General features: G+C 35.8%; 1 protein-coding gene across 1 annotated transcript in view; it reads right to left on the bottom strand.

Annotated features, from left to right (window-relative positions):
- Positions 1 to 19095, bottom strand: part of LOC132186523 (calcium-transporting ATPase 9, plasma membrane-type-like) — a 58807-nt gene that overhangs the window by 3926 nt on the left and 35786 nt on the right. Inside the window, exons 23-28 of the mRNA XM_059600503.1 lie at positions 18052 to 18219; positions 10063 to 10122; positions 5845 to 6009; positions 5562 to 5678; positions 4557 to 4655; positions 2246 to 2383 (exon numbers count right to left, since the gene is read on the bottom strand). Of these exons, the coding sequence (XP_059456486.1) occupies positions 2246 to 2383; positions 4557 to 4655; positions 5562 to 5678; positions 5845 to 6009; positions 10063 to 10122; positions 18052 to 18219 (747 nt within the window). The remainder of the gene's footprint in view (positions 1 to 2245; positions 2384 to 4556; positions 4656 to 5561; positions 5679 to 5844; positions 6010 to 10062; positions 10123 to 18051; positions 18220 to 19095) is intronic.

Genomic DNA, 19095 nt, shown 5'->3' with positions numbered 1-19095 from the left:
ACTAGTGTTCTGAGGCGTATCCAAGGTTAAGTGATTATACAATCAATTTCCTTTGAGGAATACTTTGGCCGATCGTGCCCAATAAACATAATTCTTCATGTAGGAGCATTAATTAGGGAAGCCGAAGGAACCATATCTAATTTAGCGGCCATAATGTCAACTGAACTCACCAATCAATGTAACAACAGCAAGAAATAAGCCAAATAATCCACCACAATCATGCAAAAAACAACCACCCACAACAACCAATCAAAATAGTCAAAACCCCCACAAACAATGCTGGAATAGGCCAAAAATAACTCAAACCAAAGTAAATCAGCCAAAATATTGTAGAAAGAGCGAGGAACCAGTTGAAATACTGATGAACCACCTGGAAAGCAACATAAACCGGTCAAATCAAGGAAAACCAGCCTGAACCGGACTAGAAACAATGCAAACTAGCTGAAAACCATTAAGGAACACTGAGAACAAACTTGAACCAGTCGATAAACATAGAAAATCAGTCGGAACCGGCTGAGGAACGCTAAATATTAAACTAAACCAAAGCTATTCTGATCCTCAATAAGGATATCCTTATTCCCGATAAGGAATAGCGAGCACCAGAAACTAGACAAGAATCCTTCTCTCCAACAACTCGCGAGGAAACTTGCCGGCGACAATCAGACCTTGTCAGAGACACCAATTATGAATAGCACAGAGCCAACCAACAAAGACAAAGCAACTTTTCAACGACAACCCAACCCGCCATTGAAGTACATAGCCATTGTAACACTCTCCGGCCATTGTTGATGTGACCAATCACACCATCAAATTATATCCCCATGGAGGTGAATAGTAGCTATTTCAACTTTTGAAGCCTCAACATTTTATAGAAACGAAAAAAGTTTTTTAGCTCATGAAATCGAACAAGTTAGATCTCCTCCTTCCTACTAGGGAAACTCCACCTTTATGCCAAGGAAACCTTGATCATGATTGTAACACCCCCTTCCCGTTGGAAGACAATATTACGCATTGCTCAATCAAAAACATGAGGATTTATGGAATTCTTATATCTTCATGTTTCTAACTGAGCAATGTGTAATATCGTCTTCCAACAGGAAGACGGTGTTACAATGATCGACAAGACATTGGTTTTACTTGTCTTGAGAACCACGCCCAAGTTGCTGAAAATGGTTAGTAATTCCATAAATCCTCATGTTTCTAACTAAGCAATGCGTAATATCGTCTTCCTAAAGGAAGACAGGAGGGCATTGTTTTTTATTGTCTTGAGAACCACGCCGAAGTTGCTAAAAATGGTTAGTAACAAATCCAGAACTAAGTTTCTTGACTACTTTTGTCAAAGCTTGGGTGATCATATCTTGAATAAATCCTTGACTTTGCTCCAACTTCTTATCAATCTTTGTTGTAACCCTTGCCTCAATCTTCGACTCCAACCAAGACTCATCATCACTTTGGGAATTATTGCCAAGAGCCATTGCATATCCATCAAATCAAAAATGACAAAATTGTCTTTTTTTATTACACGTAAGTCACATGCGCTACATGGTTTCTGTAATACCAACTTATAAGATCCTAAAATTCTCTCAAAAATAAATCAAGAAATTGAAAAGAGAGAGAGAGAGAGAAGAAGAAGAAGAAGAAGAAGAAGAAGAGTGATCACTTCGAGGATTTAGCCTTCTAGATCATTTTTAGCAGATCTAACCCCCCTAAACCAGGTCTTTAATTTTATTATTTGAATAATTATTTCATAGGGTACTACAATTTATAGACATCTCAAAGAACCTGGACAATGGTTCATTTAATTATAAACAAAGACTCTCAGTTCCTAATGGACAATGATTTCAGATATTATGAACTTCCTAGTCTCTAATGGACAAGGATTTCATTTATTACAAATAAGGACTTGTAATCCTTAATAGACAAGGATTCTAATTATTATTTAACAACGACAATAAAAATTTTATTTTTCAAAACAAATATTCCTAAATGACTAGAGTTTGTATCAGTTTTTTCAATGTACAACGAAGAAAACATCAGAAGCAGAAACCTTGTTAAACTGCTCAGGCCTAAAGTAGTGATTATAATGGATATTTTGGACTTTCTATTGCTTCAATCTGCATCCTGCCTATATATAAAAATTTGAGAATGTTCCAACACATGCAACTTTAAGGTTCGAAACAAGTTCATAAGCAACTATATATAATATTCAACATCTGCCGCAAGAGAGAGAGAGAGAGAGAGGAACCTGCACTGCATTTAAGGGAACATCACCAGATGATACTGCTGCCACAACATTAATCACAAGAGCTGCAACATTAACTGTAAGCTGGAATTGGATAAATTTCTGAATATTTGCATAGACAGAACGTCCCCAGCGGACAACCTACAAGAAGTAAACAAAGGAAATCCTCAGACACAAATTGCAAATATGATTATAGGAACTCGATATCAGTTTTTACACCATATTCAATCACCAATAAGGTGATGACGAATTATTAACAAACTATTCATCAAAAAAAAAAACGAATTATAGACAAACTGTATGTACCACAACCTATTATTAGTCCTATAGAACTACTACTACATGGATATTTGTACTGGAATAACTTCCAGTCATATATAACATTAAACAGCTTGCTGTGAGAGGTGTATCGATCAGAATTTCGTTTTGAAAAACAATAGTGAATAACTTTCAAGCTTAGTTATTAAATGTGGAAGGTCAGGCTGATCGAACCAATAAACCAGTGACCAGGCTTGGGTTTGTAGTGAGTCACTTGACCTAGGAAGGCTTTCTGAACCAGGCGGTTAAAATCTCTATGGTAAAACACTTGAAAATTTTTGCAAATATCAAGGTTTTGACACAACACCTGATAGAGTTAAGAAAACCAAATAATAATGGTATACAAGTTTCTGTCTAAGAATTTTGCAAATATAAGGGTTTCAACTTAAGACCTGATGGAGTTCAGAGAACCAAATAACATTGGTATAAAAAAAATTGTCTATGATTTGCTTATATATTTATGTTTAATCTATGTAGGGAGAATATAACACATATTCCAGGGAAATGAATATGAGTTCATACTGACAAACAGACGTGCAAGTGAAAGTTCAGTGAAAGTTTTGTATTAAAAATTAGCATATACTTTGAAATGAAGCAAAAGAAAGATTAAAAATTTGAGGAATATAGTTCTGTATTTCTATGTGTAATCAATTAATTTATATAATTTTATATCATAACTATATTGTGAATCATTGTTTTATTTATTTATTTTTAATGTTGTTCCAATGAAATAGAAAACAACCGTACGAAAAAAAGTAGTGTCGTTACTTTCTTATTAGTTCTAGCATATTCTACATAATTGTATATAAGATCCCACTTTTTTAAGAGTTTTCAGTTGAACCATCGACCAAATGGTCCCTCAATCTGATTGATGTCTTGTATGGATTGTTCATAACTATGCTTTGAAGCCAAAGCTTTCACACTAATAGCCTGCTTCCCCATAGATGTGTCAGGACGAGAAATTGATGCCACCAGAAGTTTTGGTTACAAATACCATGACAGGCATGTAGAAAATCTGTATGAAATTTCACATACTAAACTTTTCAACTGCAGGGTTCCATGTGAAAAATTGACTGTAGCAGTCAAGATTCTACAGGAAGCCCTCGGCACATTGTGATATAGAAAAGTGCAATGGAAGTTGCAGGACCCTTAAATAGGTGAGAACCCACATGGGGATGTCATTATTAAAACACAGACCTTCCTTCATTATTAAAGCAGAGACCTTCCTTTCATGAAATAAACCCCACTTTTCCTATATCAAAAATTTCTGATCATATATGGTGATAAAGACGAGACGCATTGGACAACACCTGTAGTCCTTCCATAAGTCAGGGAGTAAAAGGTGTAATTCATCTATCATTAACTGGTAACTAATTTGAAAATAATTTTTTTTTTTTTTAAAAAAAAAAAAGAAAATAAACTGTAAAATAAACTTGTATAGCAAGATTAAGTAAAACCAATCAAGTACGTGACATTTAGGTACATATCAAGTATATCACAAAGAATAAATGCTCAAACAAAATTCGGAGTAGAGTTGATTTTTGGCTGCCATATAAAAATAATCACATGTCAGATCAAAGATGAAAGGCAACAAAAAAAAAAAAGGATAAAGCAACTGGGATCATGGTCTTTGTTGAAGAAAGCCTGAGAGAGACAGAGCAAGAGAGAGGTAAGCTGTTTAGGGAAATGATATGGGGACCCTTTTGCAGTATCCTCACTTCCTAGGTGCAAAGAACTTTTGAAACTATACAATATACATTATATTAACATAATCTCCAAAAAGCCACATGCAAGAGAAACAACAGCATATACATTCAATGGATAAGTGAAGTATTAAGAGATGTTCAGTTTACTATTCTTGATGAAAGGAGAAAATGTATTCACTATAAAGATGGTAAAGCTGAAACACCAACTGTATAATGCCCTAACAAAACACAGAGACGCACACAAAGGCTTTTATAATATGCTCGTCTAATTGGATAACATGCTTACTGACCTTTACAACTGAAGCAAAGTTATCATCCAAGATGATAATATCCGAGCTTTCTTTTGCAACTTCAGTTCCTTGAATGCCCATAGAAAGACCAATATCTGCCTAAAGTACAAATGGCAAAAATGCAATCAACTATGACTAGGAAATCATTGTTAAGATGACAGAAATTCTAGAAAAAAAAAAAAAGGGGTGTGCAACATACAAGACGCAGAAAAAGAAATTGTTCTCGCATAGGCACATAATGCATAAACACAAGGGATAATTCCTTATGCACTTTGATTAGTCTTTAGAATTATATAAATCTCAAGTTTATTTATCATCTATGATTGCTGATGCACAGGGATCTAACATTCTCGAATTCAGGCCTCAAGCCAATCAGTTATTGGTGTACCATACACACTGAGGCTGTGTTTGTTAAAGGTTTTTGGCCCCATACTGTAGCTTGATGTGAAAAAAAGTAAGAATGTTTTTTTTAGGAAAAGTGGAAAAGTAAGAATGTGTGGTGGTATAGAAAAGTGAAAAAATTTTGTTTTGTAGTGCTTTTTTTATTTGAATAATAATAAAAAGTGATTGATGTAATATAAAAAGTAAGAATGATGAAAAAAAAAATTGATGAATAGTATCTAAGCCTCAAAGGCATTTGCCAAACGAAGCCTAAGGTTCTCCCATTCACAGAGAACAATATGTATTTGTAAACATAAAACTCTAGGTGAAAGGACAGGGCAGAAAAATGCATGTAACAAATCATTTGCTTAGCATATATCTCGGTATCCACGTCATGGGACATAAGTATTTGAAAGTCTCCTAGTGAAACACATCTGAAGGACTCCAACACTACAATGTAATATGCATTAAGACATGACATAAATGTCATACTAGCAGACTCTACCTGAAACATTCCGGTGCACGTATCTTTAAAATTTTAAGAAGAAAAAATAATAATAATAAAAAATAAAAAATTAGAATTTCAAAGCTTCTGAAATCAATATATTGATAAAGAAAATAAACCTCATGAAGTGCAGGAGCATCATTAGTGCCATCTCCTGTTACAGCAACAACTTCTCCTCCCTTACGAAGTGCTTGCACGAGCAAGAGCTTGTCATTAGGAGAAGACCTCCCCATCACCTATACATCAGTCATAAATGAACCATTAATATATCTTATATCCAAGCAAAACATGTAAGACATATTTCTATGAGTTTGTAACAAGTTACAGGGGAGAAATTCACACTTAATGAAAATCCATAGTAAACGCATATAGACCTAGAAAATCATGATATTTGAAGCATACCGTGACATTCTTGGCAACTTGTTCTCTTTCTTTCTCAGATAATTCACGGAATACTCTTCCCTCAATGATTGTAGGCTCAGTAGCCTCTTCACTTGTAGCGAGTATCCCACACTCCAACGCTATTGCTTTCGCTGTTCGAAGATTGTCTCCTGTGACCATTCTTACCTATATATAGTTTTTTTTTTTAAAAAAAAAAAAAACGCTTGCCAAAGGTCATTTTTGAAATAATATCATGAAAAATTATCTCATGGAAATACATAAGAACCATAACCATAAAATAGGAAGTATAGACACATAATGCAGTGCACATTCTTAACATACAGCATAGCCCATGCTAATGGATACCTCATACCTTATAGATTTAGTTATTAAAATTAACTAGTTTATAACCCGCGCTATGCGCGGAATTCTTCATTATAATTTAATTTTAAAATTTAAATACATCATTTTTCATTATAAGTTAAAAAGACGTATAAAAATATATCTCACCTCTTTAAATAGAAAAAAATTAAATCTTTGTTCCTATAAGTATATATGATCTAAAATGAATAGTATAAAGAAAAAATTAGCAAGAAGAATACATGGATTATAATATAGTTAATGCAATTAATGACACTAATTAATGACATGTAGATTATATTAAAATATAATTAACGTAATTAATGACACTAAAAAAAGTGTTATATATATATATATGATGTCTTTTTTTTGTTGAGAATCCTAAATGTGTTAATATACAAATTAAATTGACTAAATTATTAATACATAATAATTTGATTTATATTATTTGTTTCCTTATTTGATTGGCACATTAATAATACTTAATTTATTGAATAATTTATATACGGAAAACTCTTGAAATATAATTAACGCAATTAATGACCGGTTTTTTAAGAAAAAACCGGTTCTCTTAAAAAATCGGTTCAAAAATTATGCCTTAAAAAACCAGTTTAGCCTTTAAAAAAAATGGGTTCACGCCACATGTCACAATTCTAGACTATCTCTAAAGAGTGATTCGGCTTTTATATATATATATATATATATATGATATATGATTTCAAGTTGTATAGATACAGGAAGTGCAAAATTTTTCTAATTAGACAGCCTTACATCCACTTTATTATATCTTTTAGGGCATTGGACAGTGGCAGGTGCAGGGTATTATAGGAACATATGTATGTAGTAGTTCCAAAGACAACAACTTTCTTGTATATAAGAAGTTACTCAGGAATGAAGTCCAGTTTGCTTAGAGGTGCAAGACAGAGGTCGGTAGTAGCAAATGGCAAGTTATATACCATAAGAAGTCAAATAATTGATGTTCAGGTTTTCTGAGATTCTGGAACTTCATGTAAACCACCTAGTATCCTAGGGCTGAACATTTGTTTTTTACCCTTCAGCATTTGCACTGCACATGTCCCTTTTCTGAATTGGAAACATCTCACCACAAAATGTTGCTATTAATGCATAATGGTGTTGCTGATAGATCACTACAAAATGTTTCTTTTAATACATAAATATTGCTCTTAAATTTACCTCTTCCCATCAGCTTCCTATAAAATATTGCTATTAATATGAGTCTACCACTTGTATATGGCTTTGGGTCAAAAATGCAAGCTTGACACATCACTCAGAAAACATCTCAAAAAATCCATGCCATATATATAGGAGAAGCATTTACAATATGACGGAATATTCTGGAAAGAGACAGCTAGTGGGGACAGTTGGTAGGGACACCTCACCAATGCTATCTTATAGAAGTGTACAAACATAGAAAGCATAGCATTGTCTCTCCTGGTGATCCACCACGAGAGGGAACAAGTGAAGACTGGATAAACAACAGCATATCAGAAAGAGTAGCGCTGAAGTGGAGGAATAAACCCTCATGGAGAGAGGGATCATCAAGCCACTGAGAATCGAATGACGTCCAAATCTCCATTCGTTAGACATCAGCCGTGAGTGGTTGATAGATACATGTTCCTCTACTCGACGGCACCCATGACCACCCATGACCTGAGAATTGAGAAAAATATTGTTTCCATACACGACATGCAAGTGCGTCACATTTCTGATACGGTCGGAAAATGCATTGTACCCACCGAAACACCACTGAATTGGGCGAAACTCGGTATATACCGGCCGAGAAACGATTGAACTGACCAAAAAGGAAGTGAATTGGCCACCGGGGGGCCGGGAAACTATCAAGGCCGAACGTACCAAGACCTGTCGGAGACGTGGGGTTGGGTTAGATGGATAGGGTTGACCCGAGAGGAGAATGGGCTTGGACCCAATTAGACCTGCGTTGGAGTCGGGTCAAATGAGTGATCCAATTGAAACTGGATCGGGTTGGGTTGAGTCTAATCTTTGCTGAAATTTTAGAACACGACCAAAGTTTATGAAGCTGGCAGGGCTCAAACTTTGGAACACAGCCAAAACTAAACGCAAATAGCCCAACACATTTTTTATTTAATGAGAAGGCCATGGCAAACCAAAAAACCATAGGGCCCAAACTGAGGCCCACGTAGAGACTAACTCAAGTTTGCCCAAGCAGCACCGAGAACCAAGGGAGCATTGTATATTGCATGGTGACAGTTCTGGAAATGCCAAAAACGGATCAGAAACCGCTGTGAACCTCCATAAATCCACCAAGAAAACCCTAACATACAATGCCGACCAACTATGAACAACACCCTGAGTAGTATATTCTCATTAGGATGCAACAAACACAACAGCTAGCCAAGGACTCTGTTCTGTTATTCCATTACTCACTCTTGTGTCACTCCAAAAATGAAGTGGATTTTAAAATTACTATTTGATCAAAATTCAAAAAGATCAATCACAAGTTCAATGGTGATTTTAAGAGCTACATTATTCTTAGAAGAACACAAGAGTAACAATAGAGGAACTTGTAGCATTACTCTGAAGACGGCAATACTCTCTCACATCTTCATACACCACTCAACAAGCCCACAAAAAAAAAAAAAGAGCCTATTTTATGAGGATATGGTGTAAAATCCTCTTTTATGACCTACAATAAAAATTTGACAACAGCTAGAAACATCAAATAAAATGAAGGTGAAAACACTGGATCTTTATCTCAAACCAACCCATAGACCCACCATAGATGATCACTTTTTCCATTCTTTCTAACCTCACCCGGTCTACCCCTAAACAGCTGCCACCCTGCCGGAATCCACCACCGTATTTCAAGTGAAGTTTCTTGCCCTTTCTCTCACTATCTCTTTCAATGTCTGAGGAAGATTTCACGCATATTACGACAGATGCAAAAGACCAAATGGAGATAGCTGAGTGAAGAAAACTGGAGTAGGATAATGAAAAAAACAGATGTTGGGGAGAGACTTTGCTTTCATTCCAATGGAATTCTCAGTAACCAAACAGATGTAGAATGCCATCCAAATGAAGAGAAAAAATTAAACAACAGTAATGAAAATAAATAAATAAAAATTGTTTCAGTCTCACGAACCGCATGAAACTAGCAACATCAGGATTTTCCAAACCAATAAAAAAGTATTCATATAAAAAAGAAAATGAGAAAGAAATCTTATATGACAGGACAAAGGCGCTGGTTGAGAAAAAAATAATGAAAAATATTCGATGTTTGTGTTTATAATATTTGATACTTCAAGCTGATGTATCAATCTTTTATTAAATGTTGTAAATGAGTGGGTTTACATAGAAGTTATTCTCAAAAACAAAAAAAACATTCAACCTAAAACAAACAAAAAGAGTAGTCCGAAAATGAAAAATGGGGGGAAAACTAAAAAAAAAAAAAAAAAAAAGAAGAGAGAGAGAGAGAGAGGAGGAAGAAGAAAAAGAAAAGAGGATGCTAGAAATGAGAAGAACGAGAGGGAAGAGAACAATTCAAATCCCAAGGTCTGATACCATGTTGATGAAAATAAGAAGAGAATGTTTTTATATCAGCCCTCACTCCATTCATTCCATATATATATATATATATATATATATATGACAATATGGCAATATTCTGGAAAGAGACAGGTAGTAAGGAAACCTCGTCAAGATTCAAGGCTATCAAAACATAGCATTCTCTCTCTAACAACCTGAAACTAGAGATACGACCGACAAGGCTACATACATGTCCAAACATTCTAGTTATAGTAAGCATAAAATAAAATAAGACGATTTACTATTACACAAAATATTAAATCAGTTATTCAAAAAATGTGAGAGACAGGCTACCTTTACACCAGCTGCTGTGCAGACTTTGACTGCGTCTTTGACACCAGGGCGACAGGGATCCTACATGCAGTCAAAAAGGTCAACTTAAAACACAAAGTCCCACGCGTATGAGATTACTCCCGCATGCAGTCAAAATAATTGCTTGACACAGAAAGTAAAAAAGTGTATGAATAACAATAATAGCAACAACAAACACAACGATAACAATAACAATAATACATGATGTGCTGAGTTGAGTGGTAAGTATCCTTTCCTTGATGTCTATTCAAGTTGTGGGCTTTGACTTGCTAAAGAAAAAGTATCCATCTTGCAAGGATTTTAGCATGCTACGTATGCTCATTTTTCTTTGCATGACTATATCTCTTTAAGGAAACTCAGCTTTGCTTGCCTAACACATCTCTACATGAGCACGTAATTCGGGAATTATATTCCAGAGGAGCAGCAGGTCATTTTGAAAGAGATAAGATCATTGCAATGGTTGAGTATTGTTATTAATATCCAGGCTTGAAGAGTTGTCTCCTGATGTCCTACTTTGTCGAACATTACAGGGAATGGAGAAAACTACAAGTAAATACATGCCATTACCAATTCCTCGTAAATCATGGAGAGACCTAAGTATTGAATGTCCTAGGGTTCCCAAAAACCTCTGGCACCATGACTAGCTTTGTGATTGTAGATCAATATTCAAAGATGACTCACTTTATTCCTTGTTTGAAGGCATCTGATGCTGTCCATATAACTAAACTCCCCTTTCAAGAAGTCATTCAACTTAATGGGCTGCCTTAGAGCTTCGTCTCAGACCGTTTGTTGAGAGATTTGCATGGAGAAGGTTTAGAGAAAATAGGACGCTCATTCTATATTCCGTAGCCTACCTCAAACATATTATTATGTAAGCTTAAAGAATACAACAATGACTAAACTACCCCCAAATCCTAATATATTCTTCTAACAATGTTAAATTATCAGTAGCTTTTCCAGAACTATATGGAAATTGCAGAATATAAAACTTAAGTTATCTTCTTCTTTTCATTCCCAAAATGATGGAAAACGGAATTATTAATCGAAATTTGGGTGATCTCCTTCAACGCTTTGTTGGCAATCACATTGCAAATTGGGACCAAATGCTTCCTATAGCTGAATTTGCTTATAATAGCTCGATTAATCAGTATGCAGGTTGCAAACCCTTTGAGAGTGTGACAGGTTTACTTCCTAGGAAGCCAATTGATTTCATTTCTCTACCAATTAAGACCTATCCTGGTGTTAAAGCCGATGCGTTTGCCAAACATATGTACGAGATACATGATATGGTGTAGCAAAGGAATGCAACAAGCAATGAGAGCTACAAACGACATACTGATTTGCAGAGAACATTTGTTGAATTCAACAAAGCAGACAAGGTGATGGTTCGAATTAGGCCTGCAAGATATCAAAAACGAATGTACAAAAATATTCAATATGTAATGAAACGAGACCTGAGAAAATGGGATGAAGCTACTAATTCTACAAAGCTCATTCATCCTTCTTCATTCAACAAGTAGAGCCAAAATACTAGAATATTCTATGACAGCTATACGGACAGCTCACTAGGATACCTAGCATTCTTCTAGAATATTTTCATATCACTCCCTACACTCTTAGGAAATTAAAGTTCATTCTAACTTACTCTTAGGAAATTACAGTTCACTTCAACACAACAAATATATCACATAAGCCCAACTTGGAATAAATAAATTATAATCGACCATGACAAAGAGACTTGGTAAACACATCAGCAAGTTGATCTCCAAATTTTACAAAAGGTGTTCAAATATCTATACCCAATATTCTATCCTGGATGAAATAACAATCAACTTCAATGTGCTGTGTTCTCTCATGGAACACTAGGCTAGAGGCAATGTGCACAACAGCATGATTATTGTAATATAGAGGAATAGGTGTAGGAACAGAAAAATCCAATTTCCTTAAGAAATTGTCAGAACCATGTCAATTTACTTGTCATAAGAGTCATAGCCCTATACTTGCATTAATCGAGCAAGCACTATATGTTTCTTACTCTTCCAAGTAACAATGATTACCTCTCAAAAATCTACAATACCCAGTAGTAGATCTTCTGTCAAATGGGAATCCTGCCCAATATGCATCAGTGAATCCTTCTTAAATAGAATACCACAACCTGGAAATTTCTTTAGATATCAGAGACTACGAATCACAGCCTCCCAATGTAAAGTTTTAGGTGCTTCCATGAATTGACTTACTACACTTACCGCATAAGAGATATCTGATTTGGTGATAGTAGGATAATTCAATTTTCAAACCAATAGTCTGTATCTACTAGGATCATGAAACAACTCTCCATCATCTTTCAAAAGCTTCTGATTTGGGTCCATAGGAACATCAACAGCACGAGCACCCAAAAGACTTGTTTCTACAAACAACTCTAGCACATATTTCCTCTAGATAAATTAACCCTTGTTCAGTTCTAGCAACCTCAACGCCTAAGAAATACCAAAGTTCCCCAAGTCTTTAGTCAGAAATTTCTCCTACAAAAATTGTTCCAGTCTAGCAATTCCTCTAGAATCGTTCCCAGTAATTACAATGTAAACCACAAGGAAGATATACCCAGCATCTGTATGCAAAAGGAATACCGAATGATTAGTCTAACATCGAAGAAGACCGAACTCCCTTACCACATTAGAAAATTCGCCAAACCATGCTCATGGAGATTGTTTGAGGCTATATAGTGCCTTCTTCAATCTACACACATATCCCTGAGACTCCTCTTGAGCAACAAACCCAGGTGATTGCTCCATATAGACTTCTTCAAGAAAACCACCATAAAGAAAAGCACATTGCACATCCAATTGATACAAGGGCCAATCAAGGTTGGTTGCTAGAGAAATCAAAACTCAAATAGAAGAAATTTTGAAAAAGGGAGAGAGTGTCTGATCAAAATCGATGCCATAGCTTTGTGTATAGCCTTTAGACACGAATCAAGCTTTCAACTTATTTAGGCTGCCATCAGGATTAAATTTGACACTATATACCCATTTGCAGCCAACAAGCTGTTTGCCTGGAGGAAGAGGAACAAGTTCCCAAGTGGCATTCTGATGCAGAGCCTCCATTTCTACTTCCATTGTGTTTCGACAACCAGGGTCAAATAGGGCATCTTTAACTGTTCTAGGGATGGACATAATAGAAATATGCGACATGAAAGAAGAAAACAAAAGAGATAAGGCTTGATAAGAAACAAAGTAAACAAAAGGTTGCTTGGTCACACAAGATCTAGTACCTTTTTGGAGAGCAATAAGTACAGATTCTGACATCAGAGAAACTGGATCTGAAGGCTCCGCGGAAGGTGGTGGAAGCACAAGGGGGGGATGGTTGTGGTTGCTGTACACCTATAGGGGAGCAGAACTCTGAAGTGGCACTATCATGTCAAAAGGTGGGATTGATTTTGAAATGTCGGTTTTCCGACCCAACACCCAATACGAATATAAAAACATTTCACATTACTTATTTACACGATGTTGTCTTATACCAGCCAAAAATGACGTCGTTTTAGTCATGTATATATTCATTGAAGAGGGTGAAGCCTCGAAGGTTTAAATTCGGAGATTGGGTACTGAGGAAGGTCACATTGGATATTGTGGCATTCTCGTTGCTGCCTATTGTTGCTTGGATTGAAACTCTTCTCTGTCCCCACTTGAAACTTGGCATACCAATGAATGAAGTGCATGGTTTCCAAATCCCAGCCTTGGTTATAATGGATCAAATCTGGCTTGCCCACAATAAGTTGATTCATGAGTCTATTCAGCCTGAGCCCCTTGCAATTCTGAAGATTATAAAAACCAGTACTTGGCATCACTTGTCAACTTGGCAACATGGGGAGTCTGATTCAGCTGAATGGATGCCACCTCCTTTTGGTACTTTCAAGGTCAATTTTGATGTGGCTATTAGACCAACTTTTGTTGTTATTGCCGCCACCCTCAGAGATCATAGTGGTAATTTCCTAGCAGTTAATTATTTGAAGCTCTCTTCCACGGATGCAAACTTGGGTGAAGCCCACGCCATGCTTTTGGCACTAAGGTTAGCTGCCTCTTTTGGTTGTTCCCCGCTTATCATTGAAGGTGATTCAATGTTAACTATCCTTGCCATCAAGGATTTCTAGTTCTTGGACTGGAATTTTGCGTCATTCATCTCCAACATCCAGCTCCAGCTGCTCTCCTTGATTTGCGTTGGTGCACACCTTGTTGCTAGATGGGTTGCTTCTCACCTTGTGTTCAGAAGCATTCCCACTTTGTTGTCTTTTATTTCCTCTTTTCGTTTAAGGAGTGGCAAAGACTCTCCTTTGTATTCCTCCTCCCCAGTTTTCTCTTATTTGAATAGGAAAAAAAAATAACATTGTCGAAAACTATTATATGGCTTGGGAACTAGCTCATGGGTCTTATCACTCTGAGTACTGTCTGCATCATCCCCAACACTCAGATTCCCCATGATGTTGGCGCCTAGAGTGCCACTAGAGATAGTTAAAGCCTTGGCATGAAGCATCTCTAGTTCAAAATTTAGTTTTCTTTCAGTTTGTATTTTCTTTTTCGTTTGGGTTGATTAGCTCAACAATGAGCATTACATTGGCTACATCGAAGCTCATGTCAATGTACAAATTTGCCGCTGATTGTCTTGATCAATGCCCCACCGATCTCTACCTCTCCGCTAGGAGTGTAAACGAGCCAAGCTTGAGCGAGCTTCCCTTATTTGGGCTCGGCTTGTTTAAATTTTGCTCGAGCTGAGTTTAAGGACGAGCCAAAGAAATTGAGCTCGAGCTCATAATAAATCAAGCCGAGTCGAGCTAGTTCACGAGCTGTCTCTTATATTTAATTTAATTTTTTAAATTTTTTTTATTATAAATTTAAACTTCAAATACTCTTAAACAGCTCAAGAAGCCAGCTTGCATATGAGCATTTGCTTAGTCTGGCTAGCGAAATATGGAGCTCGAGTCAATACAACAAGGCACTTGGTTTCGAAGAGAAAGGATATGCATCCTTTTATAATAAAATGATGCTATTAGAAAAAAAAAAAAAAAATCATCAATTTTTAATATTATATGAGAAATTATATGAATAACTACCAATTCGAACTTTATACGAGTTGCTCATAAGCTTAGCCGAGTCGAGCCAAGCTAGCTTCGTTTAATATTCGAGCTAGGATTCGTGTTCACGAAACGCTTCATTTAATATTCGAGTCGAGCACAAGCCGAGCCCGAGCTCACTCACGAGCGGCTTGCTCTCTTAACAGCCCTACTCTCCGCCCACAGCCCTTTGCTGCCGCCACCTTTCAGCCTTGGTACTTTCCTTTGCTAAGATCATTTTTTTTTTTTTTTGTTATCTAGGTTTCACGAGTTGTGAGTTCCTTAACTTTTAGTTTGAAAAAAAAATAGAAAATAAAAAGAAGAAGAAGCTCAAAGAGGCATATGTTTGGCCCATGCCGGCCAAAAGTTACCGAAGTTCAAATCCTGGCCATAGTAGCCGATGCCAGCCATAGTACCCGAAGTTCAAGTTCAAGAGCAGCCGATATTTCAAATCAGGCGCCATCAATTCGAGTCACCTCCCTCGACCGCCACAAACTCCAACGAGTTTCTAGCCACTATCTCGGCCTTCGTCACTGACCAAAGAACAAACTCCAGTTTTACTAAGTTTACAGCTTTAGTTTGAAGGGGAATGTTAAAGCATATCATAGAGTTCAAGAATAATAGTCACAATTGAAGACTATCATTGATTTGCAGTTGAAGAATATCACTGAGTTACAATTGAAGTCTAATTATAGTTAAAAACTATCACCTAGCTAACTTAGTTAGAGTAAAAGTCTATTTGTATCCAACGTAATTCTCCTATAAATAAGAGCATTTTATATTGTAAACATCACTCAGAGTATGTTGGATAAGTAGTTAACACAGCCAAGGAGACCTTTACCCGAATAAGATTAGGGTATCTTCACAACCAAATGACAGTGTTTGGTCTGGAAAAAAAAAAAAATTCTTCCTCCAACAACCACCTGAAGCAGTCGCTTAAGCCACACAATTTCAAAGACAACCACAAAATCAGAAAGGAGCAAGCACCATGACTTCTCCGGCCACTAAAACACAAAAGAGAGCCCTAACTTCCACAGTCAGCACGCACAGTCACCAATGATACTGCAACCACCTCCAAACCGAACAAATAGACCAGTGTCTACCCTGAACCATTTAGATTACCAGGGGCTTTGTTTCCACAACCTTGGTCAAGGAAATTGTGGCAATGGCGGCGTCATACAACAATTATGGTTGTGCGGATGACAACACCAGTACCTCCAACCCAAGGTGTGGAAGAACGAAGGTGGTCTTCAAACTTGTTGGAAAACAAAGGGGAAAATGAATTATTTGCTCTACAGACTTATTCTATTAAAATGCTTCGATACCATGTAATGAAACAAGACTGAGAAAATGGGATGAAACTACTAATTCATTCATCCTTCTTCATTCATTAAATAGAGCCAAAATATAAGAATATTCTATGACAGCTATAGGGACAGCTCCACTAGGATACCGAGCATTCTTCTAGAAGATTTTCATATCACTCCCTACGCTCTTAGGAAATTACAATTTAACACATTCAAAAAGTGCACATTCTTATAAATTTTGATTATCATTTTTAGTTCTAATAATGTTCTTGACTTGCCAAAAGATATGGGTATAAATAATAATGTCTTCAATATTTAAGATCTCACTTTATACCAAGGGCATGACAAAGATGAACCTAACGATGCTATTTTTGCTAAACTCCCATGAGCCCCACATGTGAAGGAAAAGATTGAAGATATCATTGATTATCAACTTGTGTCTGGAAAAGACTATCAAAGGTATCTCATTAAATGGAAGGAACATCCACTTTCAATTGTACTTGGATAACTAATTATAAGTTCCAACGCCTCAACCCCAACTTCTACTAATAGCTTCTTGCCTTTAACTCGCCAAGGTTCAGTTTTCTCAAGCCGGGGAGAGATATTAGAGATAAGTGCAGCATTCTTATAAAGTTTATCAAAGGCATGGAAAAGACACTTCCAAGACCCAAACTTTAATTTGGCATGCATTAGATGATGTGATGGTACCTGGGAGCTTGCATAATTTAATTTGAAGTATATTTTGATTTTATTTTGTATTTTCGCTTAATAGTAGTGTGGGGTTATATTTATGGATTTCACTAGGTTTTTTTAAAAAAAAAAAAAATTTGGGCTTACTAATTTTTATTTTTATTTTATTAGTAATACAAATTCATTAAAAGAGCAGAGAAGTGCAATCCTAGTACATAGGAAGTATATAAGAGAGCCCCATAAAATATAGAAAAGAATAATAGAACTCCAAAAACTCAAAGAAATTCGATACCTATAAATATGAATGTAATGTTTTCCTATGATAATTGAATAAAGAAAACAGCTATCAGAATTCCAACAACTACTTATTTATAAACTACGTAATGAAACCATATCCAAGGTACAATGCAGAGGAACACTTGGTATAATGCTTAGGTTTGTTTTTCTCAGCTATGTTTTCCTTTTGAAATTCCCAGCAATTTTATAGCAAATCCCACAGATTTATTCTTTTTTTATATAATCATAATCTTCAAACCCGATTCCAGCCCTCGTAGATTCACAAAGAGAAAATACTATTCACAGCATAGTTCACTTATCGTTACTGCCAGATCAATAGAAATTGTACTCTTACTCCCAATTGTCAATCTTATTACTATTTTCCAATATCACAAACGAAAAAACAAAAGCATTATACATCAGATAAGTTTGGGAAAAGTTTATTTAATCATCCTTCACAATTTTCTCAAAATCAGTTAGTCGAAAAGAACCATATAAACTGACAGTTCATGCACAAAATTGAATGATCACCAGTAGAAACCAAGAACAATAATGCATGATATCGTAAGAATTTTATTTCTTGATGTTTACCTTTATACCAACAATAGCAAGCAAAACAAGGCCATCTTCAGGTAAAACCCATTGAGCTAAAAGCTCCTCATCAGTTGGAACCTTGTCCAATTCATATGATCTGTACGCAATCGCAACACATCGCAAACTGCTTGCAGCCATTTCATCAATAGCTGTCTTAAAAAATTCCTGGTAGAAACGTTTGTGCTAAGTCATTTTGTGCAACAAATCATAATGACCATGGTTTTATTCAGTACAATGCTGTAAAAGTAATGTCTTGCATGAGCTCTCTCAATGATCACAAAACATTTGCAGTATAACGACAGTTTGCGTCTATTGTCGCATAACTAATGCGTAGCATAATATACCGATTCATAGCAAAACCAAAAGTATTTCTCACAACAAGATTGGTGAAGGATTTTACTGAGAATTAAAAAAGATAAGTTCTTTATTATTTGATATTACCTTGACAATCACATATGTGGCATTATAACCATTTTAAGGACAAACTTCTGGTCAAATATTTTAAATTATCTTATGATCTTTGTGACCTTAGTATACATTATCTACGCAAATCATGCCAACCTATTAACAGCAACTTGTACTCGCCACCCCTGATCTTTCATCACTTTTGCATCATACCCTTAACCTTTAAAAATTGTCAATTTAGGGTTATCATCTTTCAGAATTTTGCAATGTCAACCCTCCCGTCCAAATTCAGCATTAAGTCCTAACAGTTGATGAGTGAAATTCCCAAAATACCCCTAAGATGTTTATAAAATTACAAAAAATATCTTGAATTTGGATAGGGGTATTTTGGGGATTTTGCTTCCTCCATTAAGATTTAACGCTGAATTTGGACAGAAGGGTTGACATTGCAAACTTCTGAAAGATAGTAATCATAAATTGACACTTTTTAAAGCTTAAAGGTATAAAAGTGATGAAAGATCAGCGGTGGTAAGTAAAGTTTTTCCTTCACTTAAATTTGGCACCTTTGTTTATTTTTTTATTTGTATTTGTAATTCTATCTTTATTTTATTTTTTGGTTTTCTCATAAGCTTTCAG

The sequence above is a fragment of the Corylus avellana genome, chromosome ca7 (assembly GCF_901000735.1).
Source record: "Corylus avellana chromosome ca7, CavTom2PMs-1.0".
Taxonomy (NCBI): domain Eukaryota; kingdom Viridiplantae; phylum Streptophyta; class Magnoliopsida; order Fagales; family Betulaceae; genus Corylus; species Corylus avellana.
This window is presented reverse-complemented; position numbering and strand designations above follow the sequence as displayed.